We start from the raw sequence: 19628 nt of genomic DNA, 5'->3' as shown, positions 1-19628 counted from the left end.
AAAAAGCTTATGAATCTGAAATATATAATTGCATCCCTTTGAGAACATATCAATGCTGAAATCCTCCCTGTTTTATTCGACCTCCGTAAATGTCTGATGATTCTTTATCTTCATTGTGAAAATATAAAATACAATATCATATGTAGATGTGAGAATCCAAACACTACAACAAAGATTTCTGTGCCTGAGCTGCAGCTGCGTGTTACCATTATTCATTCAGACACAAGCCATCCTATAAAATGTGAACCAGAGGAGAAATGTCAAAGTAAAAATCTGGGCCAGCAGTTCCCAAATGCATCAAGTACTCCCTGAAGCACTTCCTTAAGTAGCCCAACTAATCAGCTTTAGTAAACAATGAAACAAAAAGCTGCAGGTTGATGGATAATCATTTTTTCATTGTGGAATCACTGCAATGCATATGTTTCAGCACCCTGGACAGTGACCATCAGCAGCACACATTTTTACCAGCAGCAGCTGCTAAAGAACTATTGAAAAAAAAAAAAAAGTTTCACATGCATGTTGTTTTAACTACTGAAACACTGTGACAAAGTAACCATTTATCTTATGGTAGCTAAATGGTATTCCCAGTCTAAGGGTATTCCTGATAAAGTACCCTTTGCTGGTATAGACTTGAAAACATCTGCTGTTGTCACTCGCAGGCACATTGCTGGTGTTACTTCATTTCGACCTCCCCCAGGGAAGAAACACTGCAGAGCTGGGCACCAGACTAGCAGGCTCTAATTAAAACCTACAGGGGGTAAAATGGGGGTAATGCAAACATTTAATAGTGAAATGACTTGAAACCCAAACAGTCCATTACCAATCTGAGTGTATCTCCACATTCAAAGTTAAATGTGAGTTATCAGCATTTGACTGTTTTAAAAATGAGTCAACAATTTGCATTAAAATAACTCTACAAACAAACAAACAAACATTTTCACAACCCAATGAGGCCCTATTTTGCAGCAATACTCTCTCATTTTAAATTTGGATAAATTCAGACAAATTATATGGATTTCATGTTTTTTCACCTACATGAACAAACAGAAAGTTCTGGTTTTGGTTTGATCTAATTTCAGCTGATATCACAATGTTATATTCATCACCACTGTATTTGTATTGGATTCATTACCACTAGCAGTAAGTGAGAGTGAGAGGAGGCTGGGAGGAAGCCCATTCCACTTTATTACCGCTGTAAACCTTTACTGCATGTATTGGCTGTTATCAAATAAGCAGTGCAGTCTGTCTCTTGTATGTGTTGACCAGTTGGTTAGTTTGGTAGAATCTAGTTTTTATTATTATAAGGCAACGCATTCCACAGCAGCGTGCCAAGATTTTTACCCATATTGTATATTGGCACAAGTGAATGGGTGACCTGTGTTTTACAACTGCAGTATTGCAGGTTTTATCCACACAAACAACCTTGTGTCATGTCTAAAAGCCCTTGAGCAAGTCAATGAAAGTGACAAGGATTGTAGGTTTCTCTAAAAAGAGGGCATCACTCATCGATATATCATTGTGACATTGTGTGTTGAAACAGGCTTTCTTTGACACAGTGTGCTGTTTTAGTTTGGTGTCACGTCAAGTAAAGGCATTTCCACCTATAGCATCATGATGGACTCATTCTCTCTCACACACACATGAACATATGTATACAGTATAAATAATGTGTTGTCCACGCTTGGCTGACTGCTCTTCTGTTCCACTCAGGTGACACTGATTTTTGTACGTGTACAAATGCATGGATAGCCTTCAGGCCATTACATCTGTTCACATGCAATGCCATGACTCACTGATTTCTATATTAAAACCATATACCAACTTACATCTGCAGATGTATGTCCTTTTTGTTTTACGCCAGCTGGCTTAGTGCACTAGTGCACTTATTGTTTCTTTTAGGAGGAAGAATAGTCTTCCTGCTTCCTTTTTTCTGATGCAGTTTTATGTCTTGAGGCTATTTTTGTTTTTTGTCTCAGTGTGACTGCTGGTCTTTTTTACATTGCAAACATCCTGTTTATTGCTTAGCCCACTCCTCCCCCACATTATATTCTCCAACTGTGTGGAGTCATCAGAAGGAGTTGGTGGTGTGCAGATTTTCTGGGTTGAGGAGAGCAGCAGGTGGAGTCGTTTTCAGAAGCAGTTTTTATTTCAAAATCGTAACTCAACTTCCTACTTTGTCCTGAGTCACAGTCTGCAATATAAACATGACTCAGATCTTTTTGATTTGTTACAATTATTAGAGATCGCAAACTAGCTAAATGGATAGATGGATAGATAGATAGATAGATTTTATATGAATGACGCATAATGCTTATTAAGCATTTTATCAAGCGTTTCCTATAATGTACATGAACATTGCTTTGGTGTTGAAGATATCTCTAGATTTCTACAAGTTTTGTGTTCATTGAATAAAACGGGCATTACCATCAGCCACATGCAATTTTTTTTAGCGCCACTATATTTTGTCCCATTCTACGTTCCGTACGTTTTGACGTACACTGGAACTACGTATGCGGAACTGCAGTTGTAAACAAAAACGGACTATCACTACGTTTTTCTTCTGAGCCACAAAAAGGATAGAAAAAAACAAACATAGATATATGTGTGGAACATAGGTCATTAAAGGTAAGTGAAGCATGCATTCACTCAGTTTAATTACCCAAACGCTTGCTATGTATTGTGCCACAAGCCAGAAGAAATGATTGTTATATAATAAGTAGCCTTTTAATGCTAGCCGCTAACTCGGCTAACCTGACGTTTCCCCGATAATACAGCACAGCTACTGTCAGCAATAACACTAGTTTGTACTTAGTTACTAGAGAAATGAACAGTCGTTTAGCTTTAATGCTAACATTACAATAAATATTCTGTCAACATGAGACAGCTAATATTACCGTTGTTTCATCGGTCACGTTTTAAAATATCATCTCTAACGTGAAAGAAATCAAATACGTTTTGATGGTCTCTTTTCTAGCTGCCTATAACATGTTATTGTCCTCTTATCAATAGAAACACACCATAGATACCATTAGCAGCGTTTTTTAATTCACCAGCATGTGTTAAATGACCACATAAAGTATTTTCCTCATATCTTACTATATGATGCCCATGTGGCATGTATAGGCTAAGAAATGCAGCATTTTAATTGCCTAATTTTCTAATGGAGCTTGGTGCAAGGTTTTCTACACCAGGGACAAACTATAGCAACATGTTTATCTCATGTAAATTACTGTATTACACATTATTCATTTTAGTTTACTAAATAATGCACCTATATATAATAACATATTATATCAAACAAACAAAGAAAGACAATTGACTGAAACGGTGCATGCTGATGCTTTAGCTTTGTATTTTTGAGCATTTAGTCAGTTATTCCACAAATCAACCCCAAATGAACAGGTATAGATCACTTCTTTACATTTGTCCTAGTCCTTGTTTTTCTTTTGCAGCACATACTCTACAAAGTCCATACTGACTCTGCGTTTTAAACATGTTTTGCACTAACTTGTATTAACAGTCAGCCTTGTTATATTATGATAATGTGAAAAGCAGTCTGCGGTGTGTGGTTGACAGTGGTTGATGCAAGTACCAACTCATTACTGTAAAGAGAAAATCTCTGGTGTTGTAGGCCTGCAGAAACGACTGCAGCCAGCATGTCTAGGAAACAGACGGCCAAACCCGTGCGGAGCAACAAGAAGAGCGAATTAGAACGTAAGAGGGATGAGCGGGCGGCACGCCGGGCTATTGTAAAGGACCGTAAGAACCGACCTCAGGATGGTGATGAAGGGGCAGAGTTTGTCAGTTTCTCCAATCAGCTCCAGGCACTGGGCCTCAAGTTGAGAGAAGTCCCTGGAGATGGGTGAGAGTCTAGTTATGCTTTGTCTCCCTCAGTGTCCATCACTGATTCTTTTACATGTGTTAAGAGGAACATAATGTCATCAGCTTCTATCTCAATGTCTGCCCAGTCTACAATCAATAACAATGTTTAGTTAGTATTTACATAAAGGCAATCTCATTGGAACTATAAATTGTGTTCATTTTTTTCCCAGCAGTACTGTGTCATTTTAGTTTGTAAAACTACAAGAGAAGTGTCTTAAGCTCTTCTCAACTTAACATAAATTTTAAATGAGGATTCTGTAGATCATCAATCGTTTACATCTGAACAGAACACTTTGTTATTGGCCAAATCCCAGAGATGAGCCTGCTTATGTCAGTTGATTTAAACATAACAACACCTTAACCACTGACAAACCTTCATTTTGACTAGGAATTAGGACACTGAGTTATTCAACCACAGTCAGTCATGTGACATAGCAGCAACTGCCTGTGTTTCCTGTAGGAACTGCCTGTTCCGAGCTTTAGGCGACCAGTTAGAAGGCCACTCCCGGGGACACCTGCGGCTTCGCCAAGAGACTGTCCAGTATATGATGTCCCATCGGCAAGACTTTGAACCCTTTGTCGAGGACGACGTGCCCTTCGCACAGCACTGTAAGGAAAAATCCCTGTGGGTGAAGCTGAGTAAATAAACAAAGTAATTGAAATAAAAGGCTGTGATACGATAGACTTTTACTAATGCCTCAGTCACTATTCTCTGATGTTACTGTACATGTGAAGTCCATTGATTTCACCAACCAACAAGCAGTGACCCCTGGTGGCTACCAGGACTGTCTGCAGATGATGTATTTAACACTTTACTTGTGTAGTATTGGACAACTTTACATCTTTAGGCCTCTAAAGTTAAGTAAATAAAACAATGAAACAGTCTTCAGTAGACGTACAGGACCAATAACAAGAGCTTGCTAGCAGACATCACTTTATTTATGTAAGGTGTCACAAGCCAACAGCGGCTATAAGTGTCTGTCTTGACCTAATTACTTTGATCAGAAATAGGTTTTTGGACTGATCTTCTTCAAAAGTTTTATTGCATCACAATAGAGACAATACCATTTATATACTCAGTTTAGATGTGTTTGACAAATGTGTAATGGCCGTTGACAGTGATGTCTGTGTGTTTGCTGTAACTCCACTGGAGAAAATTGAAGAAAAAAAAATGTGTGTGTGTGAGAATAATTGTTTTTGTTTCTTTCCACTCAGTGTCCAACCTCTCTCAGCCCGGTACGTTTGCTGGCAATGACGCTATCGTGGCTTTTGCTCGTAGTCAACAGGTCAAAGTGGTCATCCATCAGCTGAACACACCGCTGTGGGAGGTAGGCATAGGAAAAGACTTTCAAATGATATTTGTAATTTTATGTGTTATTATTATGTGAATTCTAACACCCTTATGATACACCATACAGTTTATATGTTGCGTTCTCAGATAAATGGTGCAGAGAAGCAGGTGTGTAGAGAGCTGCACATCGCCTACCGCTATGGAGATCATTATGATAGTGTGAGGCGGACTGGAGACAACTCTGAAAGTCCTGCTCAGCTCCGCATAGAGGTATTTAGGAGCCTTTTATCTGACAGTATCTCACATAATTTAGTTAAGTCCACGTCTACCTCTCATCATGTCATGTTTATAGACTTAACTCTTAGAATTGTTTAGTCTAATGAGTCAGCGTTCAATTACGTGTTTTTAATGTCTTTTTTTACTTTTTTTTTTTTACCTTTGCTGCTCCCAGAATCTGCAGAACTCACGAGGACAGCAGCGTGACTTCGGGGACGGTCAGAGAGACAGACAAAAAAATCCTTCGCCCACAGCCTCGGAGGAGGACAACGTGATCCTGAGCTCTATCAAGAATCGAGGAATCCAGGGTCAGGAATTATGTTTGACGTATTAACTGCCAGAAGAATAAGATTGTCAGGGCAAAGGAGAACAATTGGGAATAAAGTTTATTACAGACTTCATAACCTTTTTATATATTCAAACTTTTTAATTCCTTTTCCATTTTCTATGACTCAGTATTGTGATTTATCTGATGAAGCAGGAGGAAATAGCCTCTAGTTAAGAAGCTTGACATTAAAAGTAAAAATCCGAATCAAAATCATCTTTATTGGCCGAGCACGTTTATGCATACAAGGAATTTAACTCTGGATTAATGGCTCTTAATGTACTCGCATATACACAAAGAATAAATATAAACAGGTGAAACTGTTTTTGTGAACTGTAAACAGGATACAAATAGTGCAAAGAAGTGAAGAGTACACGGTGTGCTGAGATAAATATTAAATGCTTAAGTTGCTGCACAGTCTGCCACACTGACTGGGTCCATCTGTGTGTGTGTGTGTGTGTGTGTGTGTGTCTGTGTGTGTGTGTGTGTGTGTCTACTGCCTCAGGTGATGAAGAGAACCTGCTCCAGCTGAGTGCAGCAACTATAAATGCTGAATGGCTTGTAGGCTCTGTGCTGGGCCAGTCCTGCCAGGGCCAATGTGCCTCAGGATCCTGCTCAACCTGCAGAGTCGCAGCCACGGACTGCAGTGAACACAAACAGCCAGCAGAGGGCAGCAATGTACAGAAATCTAAGGTAGGAGGACTTTTTCCAATTGGTACAAAAGTTTCAGTTTTTAGGGATTCTTGTTAATTGGACTTTCTTGGTTTTGGCCTTTGTAGCCATATGACTTTAAATCAAAGTGTATTTTTGTAACGGATTATGGATCTTAAAGATATCGAAAATAGCTCTCGTAATGAGGGGCACCACCTTCGTAAGAAGGAAAAGATTTTACTTAATTGGTTGTTTGATTAGCCAATTAATAAATCAATAAATCACAATAATTAATAAATCAATACATTTCTGAATCAGTCAAATATCTAAAGTTCATGGCTCTACGGTTCAATAGATCCCCTGTATCACTTCAAAGAATAGACATACACAATTGATTGAGTTTTATGGATTTTATTAACTACACACTACCAATAAATGATGTATAAGTAAATGTGATGATACAATACAATATGAATTCAAGAGATTACTCGATATAGCGACATGAATGAAAGATGATGGTGAATGATGAATTTAAATGAAGGATATGTAATCATGTGTAAACTAAGAAAACTTAGCCTATAAGCTTTACTGAGCCTTACTTTTAAAGGAAATTTGAATTACTCGATCTGACATCAACCCTTGATTAATGCAATATTTGGATCCTACTTTCATCGATGGAGGGTCTCAGCTGTCCGTCCTTCAGAACCACGCGAGAGAATATAGAACCCACTTTGTCAAAATGTGATGACATCGCATAAATTTAATCATAAAAAATAATACGAAAAAATTACCTCACCGATGTCCCGCCCCCTCCCTTCCGGACATGTGTGAGGCAAAGGGGTTAATTCAACAAAGGGGCCTCTTCTTTGATAAAACCATGATGACGTAGTTATTCTCTTTCCAGAGACAAGTGTTGTATTTTACCCTATGGGTGTGTGATAATAAGAAACAGGTGTGTTATTGTATATAATTGAAAATGGATGAAACCGTCTGAAGTGACTTAAGGAAGTCAATGGGGTCATTGAGATAAGAGTTAGCGTGATTAATATGGGGTTAGATAAAACCATGATGTCATGGTTATTCTCTTTCCAGAGATAAGTGTTGTATTTTACCATATGGTTGCGTGATAATAAGAAACAGGTGTGTTCTGTCCCATGGAATGATAAGGGATATTTGTTTGTCCAAGAGAAAGACCCTGTCTGTCTCTATATCAAACCTGGTCCAATTTACTCATCTGAGGGTCAAAGGTGACTCTGACCAGAGGATGTTCTGAGTCGTACTGATGCTGTGTCCGCTACATTTTCATTCTAGAGTTCACTAAAAACACACCTCAATAAAAGCGAAATAACCTTTTTTAACATTTCCTTCACTCACAGGTGTCTAACAAGCAGAGGAAAGAGCAGCAGCGACAAGAGAAGAAGAAGCGGCAGGAGGAGAGGCATCGGCAGAAGTTTCTCCAGAGCAAAGGAAGCCAAGACCAGAACCAGAACCTGCCGGAGGCTGTTACTTTAGTACCAGCTCTCAACACTCTGAGTATATAGACTGGAGCATGGCCAAAAAAATACCTACTGCTACTCTAGCTACTGGTGGCTGACGCTGTCCACAAAGTTTTGCACATAGTCAAATTTGATTCAGTCACAGTTGATGACTTTTCCTAAAGAGAACCCTATAGTTTCTTTGCAAATGATGGTATAAAGATGCCTGCAGACTTGTGAGTGCGTGTGAGATGTGTGAAAGCTGTACAAGACGGACAGCGTACGAGTATAACTTTCAGTGTTTGCGTTGGGGTTTTGACTCGGTTCAAGCCCTGGTGGGTGTTGGTGTATGTAGAAACTCCTCAGAACTGGTCTGCCTACCACGCTACCTAGTCCCCCTTTCTATGCTGGACATCTGGCTTTTCATGACAACCATGCAGATAAATCTCGTGCAGCTGAGCTTTTTTTTTTTTTTTTTTTTTTTTTGTTGGATTTGCCACAGATTGCGTTAACGTTTATTCAGATGTTCAGATCATTAAGTTTGTACGATCTGACCAAAGATGGATGTAAAAAGGAGGAGCAGCAGATGAATGATTGTTCTGCACACTGTGTATGGAATGTGGCAATAAATAATAATAATAAATGATAATTTACTGTTTTTGTGTGCGGCGGATAATGTAATTCTAAATCATCCAGTGTGACATGTTTTTGTGACTTTATAGTGCAGATTTTAGCTTTTTATTTCTACTATCAATTTTTTTCAGTGATGGAGACATAAAACCTAAATCCAATAATTTGCACATGAATTAGCAGACATAAAGCACATCTTAACCAGAGGCTGATGTTTCACAATATACAAAACAAACATGGCTACACCTTGTTCAGAATGATTTAATGGGAATTTGTCCCCTTGATGTTGACAATCACTGCCTGATGTTCAAGCAGTTAACCAGAAAGCATACAGTAATGGTCATTTTAAGTAGCCAATTATACCACAAACACATAACTCCAATAAGGTGTGGCCTTACTAGGATGACTGGAGTCATGATCATGATCTATGATATTCAATAAGTGACTTTGAATAAGAAATCTACCAATTTTGCAGTTTGAAAACAAAAACTTGTTCATGCAATCCAGTACTTCCCACCCCAGTAACACAATCCCAGTGTGTAGAATGGATTCACTCCTATAATCATACAGAATTTAAAGCTGTAATGTGGTTGCATTGGATTGTATTACTGTTAGGTGTTTATGTTGTTTTGTTCATGCATACACCACAGTGACTGCGGTTGATGTGATACAAGGCACGTATTAAGTGTTCACCCAGGTATCAGTTAACATAGCATATATTTGACTGGCTGTTATTCTAATTACAGATATTTAGGACTTTGAAACTGTCAATTGTACATATGTAATTATTAAACCAGGCTGAGTGAGTGCAAAAAAACATCACCATTATTCCAAATGTGCATGTGTTTGGACTCGCACCATTTAACAGCATGTTAGTCACACACAAGCCACTCTTTAATATTAGTGTTTTGCTGGAACACTTAACTTCAGTTTGTGGCGTGTATTGATAATCTGACATATGGGGTTTCAGAATTTCAACACGAGAATAAAAGCATCATTTAAAAATAATGAAGTAGAAGGTTTTAGTACTGCAGGGGGGGAAATAAGAGCTTAGAGATGTGGAGGCTCGACCAGACCTTCACGATACCGTCTAATGCAATTTAAATATACTGCACCTTCATGCAATAAAGAAACGGTCCTGTCGTGTGAAGATAGAGTAGATTGAGCTCCAGTGAAATAATTAAAATTGAAATTTAACACTAGACACAGATGAGAAAATGCAAATCATATTAAACAAATGTAATCTTCAGTCTTTAGTAGAGCAGCATTTCACATAAACAGAACCAGATCATAAACTAAAGCCTGGTTTAATATTGTGATATCTGGAATGAAAGTAAGTCCAGTCCACATATTAGGAAATGTAAGAAATGTTCATTTTATTACAGTTGCATAAAAAAAATGACATGAACTTGTGTCGAGGTGGGGCTCACAGAAATAGACAAACTATATACATTTCATTGTAGCACTGAGAATGCTGCATTATACCATATTCCACCACTGTTTCAACAGTAGACTAAACTGATGTGAGATTTCGGAGCAGTCCGTCTGGATGATGCAGGCTGAGAACATTAAATCTCCTCTATGCAGGCTGGTTCTCAGTTATCTCAGCACTTGGCCACAGATGGGTTTGGTTCAGTTTGTTCCAGTCAGCCTTATGAAACAAGATGAAATCTCTCTGAGGGATCATTAGTCTGCAGTTCAGCGCTGTGAGGAGGATGAAAGCGTCTGCTGCTGCTGCTCTAAAAGTCCTGTCTGATGTTCTCCTTGTTCTCGTCCCCCTGCTGTTGTCTGAGCTGAGCCACTTCGTTCTCCAACTGAACGATGGCCCGCTCGATCTCGTAGTTCTTACTGACCAGAGACACCCAGCTGTGGAGGGACAGATACAGATGTTAAGAGAGATGAAAACTTGACCTACATAGTTCCTACGCACAGTGATATGAATATGTAAGATCTTCAAACGACGTACTTTGACTCCAGCTCTCGCAGTTTGGCTCCTCCTGCTAACTGATCGTTCTTACGCTGCCAGTTTAAATCTTGAATTTGTTTCCTGTGTGCCACAAAAAAAGTGAAACAACCCCGCATGAACTCAGGTTTCAAAACGCTTTCATACAGCTCTAATGTTCCTGTGATCACTCACCTGAATTTCTGAAGCTCCTTTTGAGCCATCTCAATCATGAAGGCCAAGTTACTGAAAGGAGACAGGACAACATGTTAGCAGCCATTTAGCGGACTAATGAAAGCAAGCAACTGTCTGTGAGAAGAAGGCTGTGGTCACATACTCATTGTAGACTTTCCATGCGTTGGTTCCGTACTGCGACATGAGCTCCAGGTTCTCAATACGGACCGCTTGGTGCTCCAGCTGGGCCATTGAGTTGTTCACGCACTCCTGCCATGCTGTGATGTCATTCTTCTGTCCTGCAGAGGGCGCCGGCAGCTCATATCTCCACAGGGGGGCAGAAAAGTCAATATTAAAATCCCCAAAACAAAAACATAATGTGGATAATACAATTTGTAATGCTGAATTGGGGTTTAACTACTATTTGCATTAACTATCAATTATTTTTATAGTCATCTTTAATTCTCCAAAGTTTCCCTTGTTTTCAGCTACTCAGTGACTCTCAGTAGTTTGAATGACACTCTGTAGCTGTGTATGTATTAGCTAGCCACAGAGAAATGCAGGCCCTTGATTCAAGTATCAATACGGGCCTCTGCGGTGTGACGGGCTCACCTCTTCATGCTCAGCAAATCCATGGGCTGCCGAGCCGCCAGCCGCTCAAATTCATTCCTCATGATTTCAGTCTGAAGGGAGACAAGAAATGAGAAACGCTTATTATTTCTGTCACGCTGGCCGAGGCCATTGAGAAGATTCCATTCAGAGATCTCAGGATTTCGTCACCTCAAAAGTAGAGAAGTCAGGCGTGATCAGGTAGCTCAGGTAGTTCTTGGTCGGTCTGTATCTTCTGGTCTCCTCCTCCACCAACGCTGCAGCCTAGACGACAAAAGAGAATGATTTTTTTTGCACATAATTGCAGCAGCATTCAGACCCAACGTTGGCATGGAGGACTGAGAGTCTGTGTGAAAGAACACACCAACTTATTTAACTCAGGATGTTCTCCTCTGGTTGAAGGCACACTAAAATGAGTGTCATGTCATCTTTGAATGGAAAGAGAAACTTGACTTTCTCAGCACATGACTTAGACCCCAATACAAACTAGCTTCTCCCATGTTGAAATATCCCATTGTGATAGAGCCTGTTGGGTGAAGCTCAAGAAAAACACAATTACTACCAGCTCACTAATAACTTGTTTAGCTGTTTAAGGTCCTTAACATGACAGAGGGATGATGAGACATGCCTGAAATGTGCCAAACGTCAAATGTGGTTGCCTTCACAAGGCAAGGGTTTGAAAAAAATGTTTGTCACATCATTGTCCATAACTTTGAACAACAAGGGAAGCTCCCACAACTCACAGTAAAAACAAAAGAAATCTATATGTGTGTGTGTATATATATATGCTCTGTAAACACTCAGAACTGATATGTGTAGAATAACTTTGTGATTAGTATTTTATGTCCATATCTGGAAAACATTTAAAATGAGGGACAGTAGGTGACATAAAGTATATTTATACATATAGCAAAATGTAATCTGTCTGTCCTTTTCAAACATAACTATAACTTTGTAATAACAAGATCTGAGAGTACTACCTGATCCATTTAGATGAACCCATTAGTCAGGCGGCATTTACAAACCAGGTGGGATTAACTGACAAATCTTATTTTAACACACCTTAATTACATTACATTACTTTGCATTATTCTGTGTTTGGAAAGGAGACAGACTTGGTGTTTGATGTTGTGGGTGAAATGTTTACATCCTGCCAGTTTGCTAACACATACAAGAGTAAGACTTGATACTTTCTCTTTAATGAATGCAAATGGAGCCATCATTAATATCATTCATTATTCATGTGTTTTACCTGTTATGACAAGACCTCTGCTTTGATAAAGGTCTACATGTTTCCTAACGGTGAGGACTGGCCACTAAATAAACCCCAAATACACTGTGTTTATAGATTTGGTTCACTTGAGCCCTGCCTGTGTCAACATGTAACTTTTAATATATGAATGACTTTCCTTTACATTGAACTCACAGAATGTTGTATTGTTTTCTAATTATATAATTATTTTATTCACTGCTGCTTTATTACTATGCTGTGGCATTATTATACAACAAACTTAACATTTTAAAACATGTTTTACAAGTGCAAGTCTAATCTCAATTTTTAAATGTTTACGCGGAAGTCATTGCTGCCATTAAACTGGACTTCTCATTAGAATAAACTTCCACAGACTTTGAGTAAAGCAACGCTCCTTTAATAAGGAAGTTATGAGCTACATACCAGTGAATAATTCATAAAACAAACAAGCATGCTTAATATCAATATAACTAACTGCGAGTATAATAACTTCTATCATATCTCTTTGTGAAACGTTATTAAAATGTTTCAGTGCGTCTTTTCCAGTAGGTGTAAATTAGCATGCTAGCTAACACGCTGCGGTTAGCAAATGAAGGCAGTTTACTTACCGCTTCTCTGACACCTGCTGCATCGTAACCTTGGTCAAAATATGGCAAAGCATCGACAAACACCTCACCGGCTACCGAAGCCGTTCCGGCCATTTTTAAATCAATTTATTTATTTGAGTTGAATTCAGTTCTGTCTCTATTGACTGGCACACTTCAGCAGCTAACGATGCTAGGCTTTCTTCTTCTTCTTTAGATTAGGCAGACTAGACCCAACAATGATGCACTGTTGCCCTCTACTGTTTATTATCGATACTTCTTTTTACATTTATATTTTCCTCCATGAGTTCTGTGATTTTTTTGTGAGACTCCTTCTTCTTCTAGGTCTATTATATCTATTAAAGCAAAGTATACATTTATCTTTCTGAGGCTTTATCTTTCTGTCACATATTTATTTTGTTTGTGACATATTGTGAATGGGAAATAAAAGGACCAGCATTTAAAATATACTCCCATAAAAATGTAGGTTTGTAGCTGAAGATTATTACTACTGATTTTCTTTAGTCTGGATTCAAAAGAAATCAGTTTCTATAATTTAACATCTAAAAGTACTTCAATATCAGCAACTGTTATATTTCATTGTGGTCCATTCTGGGGTCTTTAACTGCTTTGCAAAACATAAAACATAATGTAATCTTATTATATGACAATCTTATTATATGACAATCCAAAACAACAGATAAGACAGCGTTCTGGAGAAGAATTGTTACCGCCTGAGATAAGGACTGACCATGAAAGTCAACACACCCAGAGAGAGGATTTAATGTCATCATCCTTGCCCCAACACAAGGAGTCTCCCCCAGCCCCAACAGCCCAACAGGAGGAGTCTCCCCCAGCCCCAACAACCCAACAGGAGGAGTCTCCCCCAGCCCCAACAGCCCAACAGGAGGAGTCTCCCCCAGCCCCAACAACCCGACAGGAGGAGTCTCCCCCAGCCCCAACAGCCCAACAGGAGGAGTCTCCCCCAGCCCCAACAACCCGACAGGAGGAGTCTCCCCCAGCCCCAACAACCCGACAGGAGGAGTCTCCCCCAGCCCCAACAGCCCAACAGGAGGAGTCTCCCCCAGCCCCAACAACCCAACAGGAGGAGTCTCCCCCAGCCCCAACAGCCCAACAGGAGGAGTCTCCCCCAGCCCCAACAACCCGACAGGAGGAGTCTCCCCCAGCCCCAACAACCCGACAGGAGGAGTCTCCCCCAGCCCCAACAGCCCAACAGGAGGAGTCTCCCCCAGCCCCAACAACCCAACAGGAGGAGTCTCCCCCAGCCCCAACAACCCAACAGAAGGAGTCTCCCCCAGCCCTGACAACCCGACAAGTGGAGTCTCCCCCAGCCCCAACAACCCGACAAGTGGAGTCTCCCCCAGCCCCAACAACCCGACAAGTGGAGTCTCCCCTAGCCCCACCTGGAGACTCCCAACTTTCACCCACCAGCCTTTCATTCTCTCCACTCAGTCAGGACTCCCCACTTCTGGATTTCACCGACAGGATGAATGACCTTGTCAATGTTGGAATCCAACTCACACCACGCCCAAATCCCATTTTTTCTCCCCTCAACTTCCCCCATCATCAAGCCCCTCCCATTCCACCACGCTGGAAACAACCATCATCCAAGAGTCACAGAGCCCCCCCACCTCCTTTGACTCAGATCATCTGTGAGTCTGACTGATATGTGCCGGGTCCAGGCTGCAATACTGATACCAATTATGTTCTCCCCCAGGAAAAGTCAGGGCCCTATGGAGTTCAGGTAGTTTTCTCAATCCCTGTGATGACAGGTAACAGAAGAATGGTTAAACTGGTGAGAAATAACAAGAGTTCAATTAAATCTGCTAATTTACTAAGTATAGCATGTCAACCTCAAAATATACCAGTGTCTCCTGTTATCTCCACAAGGTTAGCTCTACTCAATATCAGATCGCTAGCCAACAAATCACTGCTAGTTAATGACGTCATTATGACCTATGATCTTGATTTTTTACTTCTTAGTGAAACATGGCTGACTGAATGTAGCTGTTGTGCTATTCTCAATGAGGCAGCACCAACAAATTTTAGTTTTATGAACAAGTGTCGAACTGGTAAGAAAGGCGGAGGAGTTGCTGCCATCTTTAAATCTGTATTTCAGTGCAAGGAAATTACATTAGGTGATTTTAGCTCTTTTGAACATCTCTGTTTTTTATTAAAAAGTGATCCAAAAGTTCTTTTTTTAATCATTTATAGACCTCCAAGATACTCAGGAAAATTCATTGATGAGTTTGCTGAACTGCTGTCAGTTATCTGCACTGACTACAACTTTTTTATCATAACAGGGGATTTTAACATTCATATAGACAATAACATGGACAGTAACGCCAAAGAACTCTCTGCTCTACTTGACACTTTTGGCCTCTTGCAACATGTGAAAGGACCCACACACACTCGAGGCCACACTCTGGATCTGGTTATCTCTAAAGGTGTTGATATTTCTTCTGTTGATGTTAAGGACTTGGCTCTTTCTGATCATTTCTGTGTGTTCTTTGACTTACAGATCAGTCCAAATGTTCAGTTAACCTCTGTGTCTGTTAGGAGAAGGTACATAAATGAGAATACCAGTGCAAAGTTTATGGAGGCTATAGCTATGTCACCAACTGTGAGTGCAGAGTCAGTTGATGAACTCCTGGATAAATTTAACTGGAAAATCTCAAATGTCATGGATGCTGTTGCACCTATTAAAACTAAGACAACCTTGAGCAGAAAGAAAACACCATGGAGGAACACTATGATGATAAAGGCTTTAAAAACAGCATGCAGGAAGGCAGAGCGTAAGTGGAGAAAAACTAAACTTCAAATTCACCTTGACCTCTACAAACAAAGTCTTTGTAATTTTAAATATGAGTTACTCAAAGCTAGACAGCAACATTTTTCTGAAATAATTAATAAGAACATCAACAACACTCGTACTTTGTTTGCTACAGTTGATAAGCTTACAAACCCCCCTCAACAGATAGCTCCAGAACTCCTTTCCACAGAAAAATGCAATGAATTTGCTTGCTTTTTCAGTGAAAAAATCCAGTCCATAAGGTTAAATATCAACACAAATCAACACAACAATAAAATGATGCAATCCCTCAGACCTCCCAGGAATAACTCAACTGCAATGTCAGAATTTAAAACAGTTGACCAAAAAACCATTGAGGAAACAGTGCAGCATCTAAAACCATCAACATGCTGTCTTGACACAATGCCATCAGATTTCTTTAAAACTATTGTGAACTCTGTCCAAACAGATTTGCGACAAGTAATAAATAGCTCACTTAAATCAGGTGTGTTTCCTAAACTCCTAAAAGTAGCTGCCATTAAGCCACTCTTAAAAAAGAGAACGCTGGATGCTTCCATGTTAACCAACTACAGACCTATCTCAAATCTTCCTTTTATAGCCAAGATCGTTGAGAAAGTGGTTTTTAATCAACTCAGTCATTTCTTGAACTCCAGTGGCCTTTTTGACAAATTTCAATCAGGTTTCCGACCTAACCACAGTACAGAAACAGCTCTTATTAGAGTGTTAAATGACATAAGGTTGAACACTGACTCAGGCAAGGTGTCAGTTCTGGTCCTGTTGGATCTCAGTGCTGCGTTTGACACTGTGGATCACAGTATACTGTTGAACAGGTTGGAAACTTGGGCAGGACTCAGCGGAACAGTCCTAGACTGGTTCAGGTCCTACTTGGAAGAGCGGAGTTATTTTGTGACCATTGGAAGTTGAATCTGATCGAGTGGCTATGACATGTGGAGTTCCTCAGGGGTCAGTTCTTGGACCCCTACTGTTCAGTCTATATATGCTGCCCTTGGGTCAAATTCTGCAGAACTCTAATGTAGACTATCACAGTTATGCAGATGACACACAGATATACCTGGCACTGTCCCCAGATGACTACAGTCCAATACAGTCATTGTGTCACTGTTTAGAGCAAGTAACTAATTGGATGAACCAAAATTTCCTTCAATTAAATCAGGACAAAACTGAGGTCATTGTTTTTGGCAATAAAGAGAAGAGGATTGCTGTCAGTAAACATCTCGAGTCACTCTCTCTAAAAACTAGGGACCAAGTCCGAAACCTTGGCGTGCTGATTGACTCAGATCTGACTTTCAGCAGTCACATCAAATCAATCACCAAAACAGCCTTCTATCAGCTTAAGAACATATCCAGAGTGAAGGGTTTTATGTCCCAAACAGACCAAGAGAAGTTGATTCATGCTTTCATCTCAAGTAGACTCGACTACTGTAACGGTCTTCTGACTGGACTCCCACAAAAAAGCATTAAACAGCTGCAGCTCATTCAGAACGCTGCAGCTCGAGTTTTGACCAGAACAAAGAGATCAGAGCACATTACTCCAGTTCTACAGTCTTTACACTGGCTCCCAGTCAGCTATAGAATAGATTTTAAAGTTCTGCTACTGGTCTACAAATCACTGAATGGTTTAGGTCCAGAATACATGAATGACATGTTAGTAGAATATAAACCCAGTAGAGCTCTGAGATCTACTGACTCTGGTCAGATAGTTGAGCCCAGAGTTCAAACTAAACATGGTGAAGCAGCTTTTAGCTGTTATGCTGCACACAACTGGAACAAACTACCAGCAGAACTGAAATCAGCCCCAACAGTGAACACTTTTAAATCCAGGTTAAAAACATTTCTCTTCTCCTGTGCTTACGATTGAGCTCTTTTAAAGCACTTTACATTTTAATCTTTCATTTGCACTCTTTGTCCTTTTAATGATTTTAAAGCTAATTTATTATTTTATGCTGCAATCATTTTATTTATGTCTTTCTATTTTTCTGTACTTTGTTTTTATTATGGGGGGTGGGGGGGGGGGGGGGTTAATTGTATGTTTTAAGTTTTTCTGTTTTATGTAAAGCACATTGAATTGCCATTGTGTATGAAATGCGCTATATAAATAAAACTGCCTTGCCTTGCCTTGCCTTTGCACATTCTAAAAATGTACATTATCTAACACAGTTCAGCGGTCCAGATTTATCCACATGTATAGAAGCTCAACAGGGATAGGCACTATTATCCAGAAAACATACACTTATATTGCATTAAACTGTATTAGCATAAAGTTATTAATACATGATATTTCTGAAAATGTTCTTCTATCATGAACCCCTTGAGATGTATCAGCTCATTTTCAACCTAAACAAACACCAAACAAATGGAAGAAAGAAAGGCAGAGTAATACATAACACAACGACAACACATACAAACAAACAAGAGACCAAGTGACAAAAACATAAGTTACAATTTTACAATAGAGACAATAAGAAAAATAAATATATCTATAGAGCGACATTGAAAGCACCACTGAAAACATAGACCATTTCTTTTAATATAGCAAAACAAAACATTTTTAAATAGGCCACATGATGACAAAGAATGGATATTTACAGGTAACTTGTCAGAAATAATCCAAAACAGAAGCATTCATTTTTTTATTTTCACCTGAAGAAAAGACTTGCTCTACTTTGTTTGATGTTTACAATAGCATAAACTCAACTGTGTTTATTTTTTTTTTAATTGGACTACTTATATAACATAAAGCCAAGCTTATGAAATAGTAACTTTTCTTGTAAATTGTTTGCATAATTATGAAATTGATTATGTAAAAATTAGCTGCCTAGTGATGCAAAAATGAACTATATTAGTGCATTTCCTTATTTGTCAAGCTTCCTCTTCTACATGCATTCTAGGAAACAATAAGCAGAAACCCACTGACATACTTCCTCAAGGACTCATGTTTCATTCTAAAAGTATAGACTGGTCCAAAGTCACAGTACTAGGGCACCATTTAGGACAAGACCAATATTCACTCCAATCTGTAAGCTCTCATGACATTTAAATAAATAACCATGCTGTAATTTTCATAGCAGATGATGTAACTGCTCACTGAAATTAAGCCCAGGTGCAGTAAAGCTGTGCTAATTACACACACGGCCTCTCCTTTATTCTCTCTCGCTTTCTCTCCCTCTCATTATAGCTATCAGGATTCAACATTTCGTGACAGCAACACACTTATATTGTGAAATTCTTACAATTTGAAATTTATTGGGAGGACCATAGTAAATAGAGTGCTGCCAAAGCAGGTTGTACAAGCTTTGCAATGTGAGTATGACATATCTAAAAAACACTTCTAACACTTCACTACTATATGAAGTACATCAACAAATTGTCAGAAACAAATCATAAAATAAAGAAATATTAATGTATAATCAATAATTTTTGGCATCAGCATATCAGCATTATCATGTTTGAGTAGTACATGTGTACATGTTGCTGTGTGTGTTAATACACATTGTGCAGTATGTCTTCTTTTTGGAAAAAAATATTGTCATTTTAGGGGTTTATGGTTTTTTAAAATCTATGTGGATATTGTGATCATCCATATAGGTCAGATTATTTGTCTCTCTCTCTCTATAGCTATGTACAGAATATATACACACATTTATCTACAGTACCCATCAAACATTTGAACACACCTTTCCATT

At 39.2% G+C, this 19628-nt stretch overlaps 2 protein-coding genes across 2 annotated transcripts; one reads left to right on the top strand and one right to left on the bottom strand.

The window, feature by feature from the left end:
• Positions 1-2520: 2520 nt before the first annotated feature.
• otud3 (OTU deubiquitinase 3) lies at positions 2521-8556 on the top strand. The gene is made up of 8 exons (XM_053317603.1): positions 2521-2625; positions 3632-3862; positions 4343-4491; positions 5098-5210; positions 5321-5443; positions 5625-5757; positions 6280-6467; positions 7802-8556. The coding sequence occupies exons 2-8, from the start codon at positions 3657-3659 to the stop codon at positions 7964-7966; spliced, it is 1077 nt and encodes a 358-aa protein (XP_053173578.1). The 5' UTR covers positions 2521-2625; positions 3632-3656; the 3' UTR covers positions 7967-8556.
• A 1325-nt stretch (positions 8557-9881) lies between these two features.
• Positions 9882-13300, bottom strand: bcas2 (BCAS2 pre-mRNA processing factor). The gene is made up of 7 exons (XM_053317644.1): positions 13116-13300; positions 11427-11519; positions 11259-11329; positions 10810-10971; positions 10668-10718; positions 10497-10577; positions 9882-10396 (listed from the first exon to the last, which is right to left on the bottom strand). Exons 1-7 carry the CDS (start codon positions 13206-13208, stop codon positions 10270-10272), a joined length of 678 nt encoding a protein of 225 aa, XP_053173619.1. The 5' UTR covers positions 13209-13300; the 3' UTR covers positions 9882-10269.
• Between the last annotated feature and the right edge of the window lie 6328 nt (positions 13301-19628).

Source organism: Scomber japonicus, chromosome 4 (assembly GCF_027409825.1).
Source record: "Scomber japonicus isolate fScoJap1 chromosome 4, fScoJap1.pri, whole genome shotgun sequence".
NCBI classification, from domain to species: Eukaryota; Metazoa; Chordata; class Actinopteri; order Scombriformes; family Scombridae; genus Scomber; species Scomber japonicus.
This window is presented reverse-complemented; position numbering and strand designations above follow the sequence as displayed.